The following is an 8,050-nucleotide window of genomic DNA, read 5'->3' as shown; positions in this document are numbered from 1 at the left end:
AAAATTTTAAAAAATATCTTTTAAATTTAAACAAATTGAGTTTGAGGAATCTAAATATAAACTAACTAAAAAATTTAAAGTATTTTGGAAACACTCTTAAATATTTTATTCAAAAATATTTTTTAAAAGTTTAAAAATACTATTAAATAGGAAATGGTATACATGGAAAAGCATATACCACATATTATGGCTTAGAGAATAAGATGAAAAATAGAAAGAAAAAAGAAAAGAAAAAAAAAAAGAGTCAAAAGAAAGATTTGAATTATAAGATTCCATAAGCAAAATTTCAGGAAAACATGAGTTTATATTCCCAGCATTTGCATTCACATCACATTACATTACATTACATTACAAACACATCCTTCAAACTTGAAAATCAAAAACCAAACTACTTATTACATTTAAACTTCTCATCTAATTTCTCCCCCTTTTCTTTTTGTGGGTCTTTCTCACTTCCCAAACACTCTTTATACACCAAAAACAAAAGGGTTTGGAGGGAAAGAAAGGATTCCCCAAATTCTACAAAGAAACCAAAAAAAACACAACAAAAAAGAACCAACTGTTATCTCTCTCTCTGTGTCTAGAATCTTCAGTAGAGCAGCCATTAATGGAGTCTGAGCTCTGAAGGTTGAGGTCTCTTATTCACAGGGTTGGGGAAGAAGCAGGCAGCAGGGGTTTATGTACTGGAATGCAAAACTGGCTTTTCAATGCTTTGTTTATACTCTACTACAAAGCATTCTTCTATTCATCATCATGGATTTCTCTTTTTTGGGTTTTTTTTTTTTTTTTTTTTTTTTTTTTTTTTTTTTTTGTGAGTCAAAATGTTATAAACGATTTACTCCACTGATGATGTTCCTTCTCCTCCACTCAGAATCCATGGGTGTCCTGTTAACAACAATTTTCAATTCAACATAAGGAACCAAACAAACAAACAAACAAACAAACAAACAGCTCTAAACTCAAATCTGTAATGAATGAATCTTCTAATGGTTCAAGATTTGTAAACGAATATGGAAACCAAAAGTTTGGAGTTCAGAGATCCAAGAACAATCAGATCAAAGAGTGTATAATGGTTTCATTCAATAACAGAAATCAGTGTTTAATTAGAGGAAGTTGTACTTACTGAGAGCTTGTTCGGCGGAGAATCTTCTAGAGACATCTCGGCATATCATCTTCTTCATTAAATCCTTAGCCGCAGAGGAAATCGATCTGAAAACCCTAGGTGGAAATCTCAGATTTCCTCTAAGAACGGCCTCAAAGACCTCTGCCGCGGAGTCGCCGTAGAACGGAGGGAATCCAGCCAACATCGTGTAGAGAATCACACCGGCGCTCCATACATCGACTTTCTGACCGTATTCGGATCCTCTCAAAACTTCAGGCGCGATGTAGTAAGGCGTTCCGACGACGCCGAAGGTAAATCCGTCTTTGTCGCACCACTCAGCCGATCCGAAATCGATGAGTTTCAAATTGTCTCTGGAATCGAAGAGCACATTATCTGGCTTAACATCGCGATGAACAACGCCATGGTAATGGCAGTGAGCGAGGGCTTGAAGAAGCTGCTTGATAACGATGGCGGCTTCTGATTCGGAAAAAGGACGACGGATAATCCGATCGTAGAGGGAAACGGAGTCACAGAGCTCAGAGATCAAACAGAGATAATCATCGTTCTCGAAAACGTCAATCAACGGAAGAATATTGGGATGGGGAGGGAGAAGAGCCATGATTTTAGGCTCTTTCTCGAGGCATTCTTTGTCGGTTTCATCGATGAGATCGCTTTTAGCGATGGTTTTGCAGGCGAAAAACTTGTTGGAAATAGGGCAGAAGCAACGAGTGATGGTTCCGAATCGTCCTCTTCCGATCTCCTCCAGGATTTCGTATTGGCTGTTCACAATCATGTCGCCCATTGTTGATGATGATGATGATGATGATGATGATGATTCTTGTTGTTGTTCTTCCTCTCGCTGGGATTTGGGAAATGGGGGGAGGGATTTTCTGTTTCTCTCTGCAAATTCTTGAAGCTCTCTCTCTCTCTCTCTCTCTTAGTGGGAGTGTTTTGGGGGAATCTGTTGGGTATTGGGGGATTTTTATAGAGCTTTGAGAGGATATGGGATCCTTGCTTCGAATATTCTTTCCCTTCGATACTCTTAGTTTTGGGAGTTTTTTTTTTTTTTTTTTTTATTTTTATTTTTATTAATTTCTTATAAATTTGGAATAGGATTTATTGCCATTAATTTATTAGGTTAAAATATTATTTTGATTTTTAACCACCGTTACACTCACTCAATGGAAATGGTTCTCTTTCCCTCTGTAAAGCTATTTTCTTGTCTTTTACCGTCTTGCAGTTAAGAAATTCCACGAGAAGAGTGAAAGACTCGTAGCAAAAAAAAATGCATCAAAGCATAGACAAGAAGAAGATGAGGGTAGAATTACTGAAATGGGAAGAGAGGACGAGGGATTCTATTTTTGTAAATTTAATCCAAAATATTTTTGATAAATTTTAAAATTATTATATTCTCCCTATAAATTTTCGACCAACTTAAGGTGTGCGGGAGAAGAAGAAGAAAAATAACATAAGCGATAACGTCACCAATTTTGACATGTCCCTTTTTTTTAACGAATTATAATTTTCACCCGTTTTATTCTTTTTACTTAATTTAGGGTAGATTTGAGAAATTTGAAGAATTTGGAATTTTGAAAACTTGAACCGAGCTTGATAAGTAAGTTAGCATTTGGGTTTTTGGTAAGCTATATTTGTAGGAATCGACTAGGACTCATGCATACAAATATTTAGCATGGATAAAAAGATGATTTGAGAAGGAAAATGGATTAGTTAAACTTTCAAAGCTCGTTTAGCCTGATATGCATGTTTAGGACTTTCGATATGTAGTCGATAACTCTACTTGATTTAAATGCTTCGGTAGGACCATGATATGTTATGTTCTACCATACTTTGCTCGATATGCATACATGATGTGTGGATATGTCTGATTTATGATTTAATGTCATTTATGCTCCTAGAAGCATGTTAGGAAATTGGAATACCTATGTATGCTCTGTTTGACTTGTGGACTAAATGCTATATGCCCTAGAGGATATGTGGGATTTGTTAGTGAGCTTTTTTCTTTAATCTCTTCCTAGGTTCTTGAGCCACATTTAGGGTCCGTTATGACGATATGGCCCTACTAGGTCTATGTAAGGATGGTTGGGGTGCAAACACTAATTGTGAACTCAGCTCGAAAGGTGAGGGTCTAATTAACATATAGGATTGCCAAGTCACCAAGTTAGGACTTGTGGCACGCCAGAGGGAACTATTGAGGTAGCTTTAACTGTGCCTAGAGGGGAACCAACCTGGCACTGTTCTAGCCTGAAATGACATAGGAATAGGAAGCATTTTCAGGTGTCATTAGGGAAACTTTTAGTTAGCACTTAGTAGAAGGTACATATGAAGTCATAGGTAGATTGAGAGGTCACCTATTGCTAGCGAAAACTCATTCATATGTACTAGACTTCTTTAGAGGCCGAGACATATGAGGGCACCAGAATTATGCGCAGGAAGTGTGATGACCCATTGGACCTGAAAAGTATGAAATGAGAGGCTAAGTGGATGCCCGAGTACACCATGATGGGTGACTTACACCCTTAGAATAGGAGTAAGTAAGGTATATGGACCTTATGAGTATGAGAGGGCTAAAATGAATCTAAGCTATAGAATTGACCAACTTTAGGACCCCAATTGAGTACATAGTTTAAGGAACATTAAATATGAGAAGTTTTATACTCATTCTTGCTATTCGATGTTTATAGAGGGAGCATAGACCATTGTTGTTGTCGGGAGCATGCAAAGTCATGTGACTGTTGGGAGGACTCTTAGATCAAGTCATTTTTCCTCAGTTGTCCTTTTAATATTATCCGAACCCAATTTCTTGGGTTGCAACTTTGTAAGTGTGTCACGAGTGCATATTTGGGCAAGACAATTATGAGTTAGAATAAAAAATTGTTTTGTGGCTCGAAATCTTACTTGTCAATGAAGCACAAACTAAGCTAATTTGCTAAGGGCTTGGGAGTTCAAATGGGAAGATAGTGAATCAGAAGGTGTATTAGGCCGGTGCCTTTGAAAGAGTCATTCACATAAGAAGAATAATGTCAATGGTTGTAAGCAAAGAAGCTGGGGGCAGATGAGACATACGCTGGCCAAGTCCAAATGTGCATCATGTAAGTCCATATGGGTGGATGAAGTTACTATAAGAGAGGCAGTTGAGTTTAGTGGGGGAGAGTCTGAGAAAATAGGTTGTTCACTTTGAAGAAGTGCTCAATGAAGCGAGCACACGTGTGTTCCTGAAGCCATCACCTAGTGCCTAAGAAGGGTGGCTTCATAAGAGTGTCGAGACCAACATCTGCTCGAGAAGAGAGCATTAGGTTGGACGTGGGCAACACAATGAACGAAGATGCAACAAGACAAGAGAAGTGTTAGTGAAGCGATTGCCACACAAAGGTGACCAGTTGACAAGTTTGCTAGAGTGTAGTGCCAACACGGGTCTGAGTTACAAGCTTTTAGGCCTTGCTTCCAAAAAAGGATGTGACCATGATCAGAGAATTTCGTGATATAGATCTCTATGCAACTAAGAAAGTATGACGGTTTGGGCCATGATGGCCACGTTTGGGCGCGCTCCCCATAGCTAAGGCGAGGAATACCGATGCTAGTTTTTGTCATGGTTTGGCTGATAAGTTCCAGGCCAAGTCTGAAAAGTGAACGAAGTTAGGTCCATGGAGGGATAATCCAGAGCCATTGGGCAAGTTATGTTTTGTCGTGCTTATGCTGTGAGTCTAAGAGACCGAGAGAAAGTCTAACAGTGAGATAGCCCATAATTTACTGGGTCAAGTGAGAAGCTAGTCTGATATTTGGGTCATTATTGGGACGATGTCGAGATTAAGCGAGGGAGAGTGTCACAATGGACAATTCGATTGTACCACTGAGATAGTCATCGAAGACAATGACTAGGTTAAGTGGAGAGAGTGTCACAACTACACTAACAGAAAGTACGTTTTGACCCCTACAGACAAGACAGACAAGGGGCGACCCTCAAGTGGCGCTTATCCAGCCACATGAAATCTAAGATTGAGAAGTGTCATGATGCGACCAAGGAGGATGGTGCATTATCTAACACACCAAGAGTGTGCATTCAAGCCAAGCCGAGACATAGACAAGGTTCGAGAGAACGAGGTGACACGAGTGTTGTAGACAAGCTCAAAGAGGGCCAGATAGGGCCTCAAACCATAACCTCAGAAGTCGAGGTTTCGTTATGAGTCATGTAACTCTAGAGTTAAGTCCATCTATATTAAAGTTGAAAGCTCATCAAATTTGGTATCGATCGGATACTCGACGGATGATGAGAGGAATCGTGTGACCGTTCACCAATTTGAGGACTGAAGAGAAATAGTTGAGCCTTGATTAAGGGGAGGCTGTTCAAGAGCTATACAGAAGTAGGTCTCAAGGGAGGCTATATGGTGTACTTTGTTTGAAGAGAGGATTGTTGAGGATTATTGAGAGAAGTAGTCATGTTTGGCTAAGTAAGAGAAAGATCACAAATCTTAATCCTCAGCCCAACGATTCAAGCTTTTGTTAAGTAAGGACCCTTGAATCAAAAAAACGATTCAAGCTTTTGTTAAGTAAGGACCCTTGAATCAAAAAAATTAATACCTCCCTATACAAAATTCGGTTCAACCAAGAGATAAGACTAGAATTAGAATAACTCTTCAGATTAAAGAACTAGAAGCAAGATTTGGACCCTTGTTCTAAATTGAGACATTCCACAATCGAACTTGATCAAGACTTGATTGAATGGCTCAGATGCAATCTATCATGAGAATTGCTTTAAACTTAGAAATGTCATGGATAATATTCAAATCTCTGAGGTGAAAATCTTAACTTGAGAGCTCAATTTTATTCCTAAAAAAGCTACATTTTTACATACTAATTTATGGGTATTTATAGTCTTTCCACAAAAGAAACTCTCAACTCTTGGAATGCTGGAGTGACAATGATTGGTAAGTTACTCCCACTCTTTTGTCCATTTTGACAAATCACTAAAAGAAGTTACGACCATTTTGACAAATCATCCCCCGTCCACTCCAAGAAGTTATGTAATTAAAATAATAAATAAACCTTTCAAAGAAATTATCAATCAAGTGTTAAGTATAGCAACTCTAACCATACCAAACTTCACTTCTGAAGTTCCAAATGGTTTTTCCTTAATCGAATCAACTTGTAATATGGAATAGAGGCTGAACCGAGCGTATCCAACTTTTAGATCCTTATCATCATGGGTTTATAAGTAAGGAATCTATCTCCTTTGGTATGAGGTCTTTTAAGAAAACCAGAAGTAAAGCTATGAGAGCCTATGCATTCTTTGATGTGAATGACTCTCTCCAAGACACAAATTGATATGCCTTCTGATTCACTGGCTGCCCATTTGAACTCCCAAGCTTTTGGCAAATGAGCTTGGCTCATGCTTCAGTGACAGGTAAGACTTCTTCTCAGGCAGTCTGACTTTCGACCCACAAAGCAATTCTTGATTCTGACGCACAACTGGCTTGTCCAATTTGGCACTCGTGACACATTTGCAAAGTCCTAATTACACCCTTAATTCTCTATCTTGTTTGACTAGACACACAAACTATGGTTCTGGTACTAATTGTCACGTTCCTACTTCTTCAATCGTGCAATATTGTGATCTTGACGCGCTCACGACAAACTATAAGAAGGAACTCAAGCCCCATTCACATTTTTAGTCTAGCGTGTGGGGCCGAACAAGATTGGATTCTGCACAAGTTGTGTATAATTTGCGAAAGTAAACCTCGTCGAAGGTTCGACGAAGCCACAAAGACGGGCAAAAAATGTGAATGAGGCTTGAGTTTCCCTTAAGGCTTGTCATAGATGTGTCAAGATCACAACGCCGCACGGTAAAAAAAAGTACGACTGTGGTATTAGAGCTACATTTTGTGTGTTTAGTTGAACAAGACAGAGAACTCGAGGATTTAATGAAGACTTTGCAAGTGTGTCACAAGTGCCTAATTGGGCAAGACAGTTGTTAGTCAAAATTAAGAATTGTGTTGTGGGTCGAAATGTCGACTGCCTGAGGAGGAATCTTAATCATCAATGAAGCATGAACTAAGCTTATTTGCCAAGGGCTTGGGAGTTCAAAATGATAGATAGTGAATCATAACTACAGAGCCATTCACATCAGAAGAATAATGTGAATGATTTCAAGCAAAAGAAGTCGAGGGTCAAATGAGACATGTGTCAACCAAGTGCCAAATGTGCACAATGCAAGTCCATATAGGTGGACGACGTCACTGTAAGAAAGGCAGCTGAGTTTAGTGGGGAGAGCTAGAGAAAATGTGTTGCTCACTCCAGAGGAGTGCTCCATGTAGCGAGCACACGTGTGTTCCTTGAGCCATCACCTAGTGGTAAGGAGGATGGCTTCACAAGAGTAGCAAGACCAACATCCGTTCAAGTAAAAAGCATCAGGCTAGATGTGGGCTGCACAATAAACGAAATTGATGCAAGACTAGAGAAATGTTAGTGTAGTGCTTGCCACATGAAGTACAAGTGGATTAGTTGGCTAGACTGTACTGCCAACATGGGGTTGAGTTACAAGCTTCTAGGCCTTGCTTTCGAAAAAGGATATGGCCATGACAAGACAATATTGTGATATTGATCTTTATGTGACTCAGAGAATTCGATGATATTGACCATGATGGCAACGTTTGGGACGCACTCCCTCTAACTCAAGTGAAGAATGCTAATGCTAGTTTTTTACCATGATTTGTCTGGTGAGTCTCGGGCCAAGTCTGAAAAGTGGACGAAGTTAGGTCCATGGATGGATATCCCACAACCATTAGGCAAGTTTTGTTTAGTCGTGCTTATGCTACGAGTCTTGGAGACCGAGAGAAGGTCTGACGGTGGGATAACTCATAAGTAGTGCACAAGTTTCTATATTCATTCTGAAAGCACAAACAAGTCAGCGGGTTAATTGAGAATCCAGTTCGA

General features: G+C 39.3%; 1 protein-coding gene across 1 annotated transcript; it reads right to left on the bottom strand.

The window, feature by feature from the left end:
• Window positions 1-284: 284 nt before the first annotated feature.
• LOC111796074 (phosphoenolpyruvate carboxylase kinase 1) lies at window positions 285-2,061 on the bottom strand. Its single transcript, XM_023678760.2, has 2 exons — window positions 1,124-2,061; window positions 285-885 (listed from the first exon to the last, which is right to left on the bottom strand). The coding sequence occupies exons 1-2, from the start codon at window positions 1,902-1,904 to the stop codon at window positions 836-838; spliced, it is 831 nt and encodes a 276-aa protein (XP_023534528.2). The 5' UTR covers window positions 1,905-2,061; the 3' UTR covers window positions 285-835.
• Between the last annotated feature and the right edge of the window lie 5,989 nt (window positions 2,062-8,050).

Source organism: Cucurbita pepo, chromosome 18, assembly GCF_057944985.1.
Source record: "Cucurbita pepo subsp. pepo isolate OVF chromosome 18, ASM5794498v1, whole genome shotgun sequence".
NCBI lineage: Eukaryota > Viridiplantae > Streptophyta > Magnoliopsida > Cucurbitales > Cucurbitaceae > Cucurbita > Cucurbita pepo.
The sequence above is the reverse complement of the archived record's forward strand: the minus strand, read 5'-3'. Positions and strand labels throughout refer to the sequence as shown.

Coding starts and splice junctions, on each gene's coding strand:
- LOC111796074 (XM_023678760.2), bottom strand. CDS start 1,904: ATGGGCGACATGATTGTGAACAGCCAATACGAAATCCTGGAGGAGATC. Junction 886..1,123: donor CTCCGCCGAACAAGCTCTCA/GTAAGTACAACT, acceptor TGTTGTTAACAG/GACACCCATGGATTCTGAGT.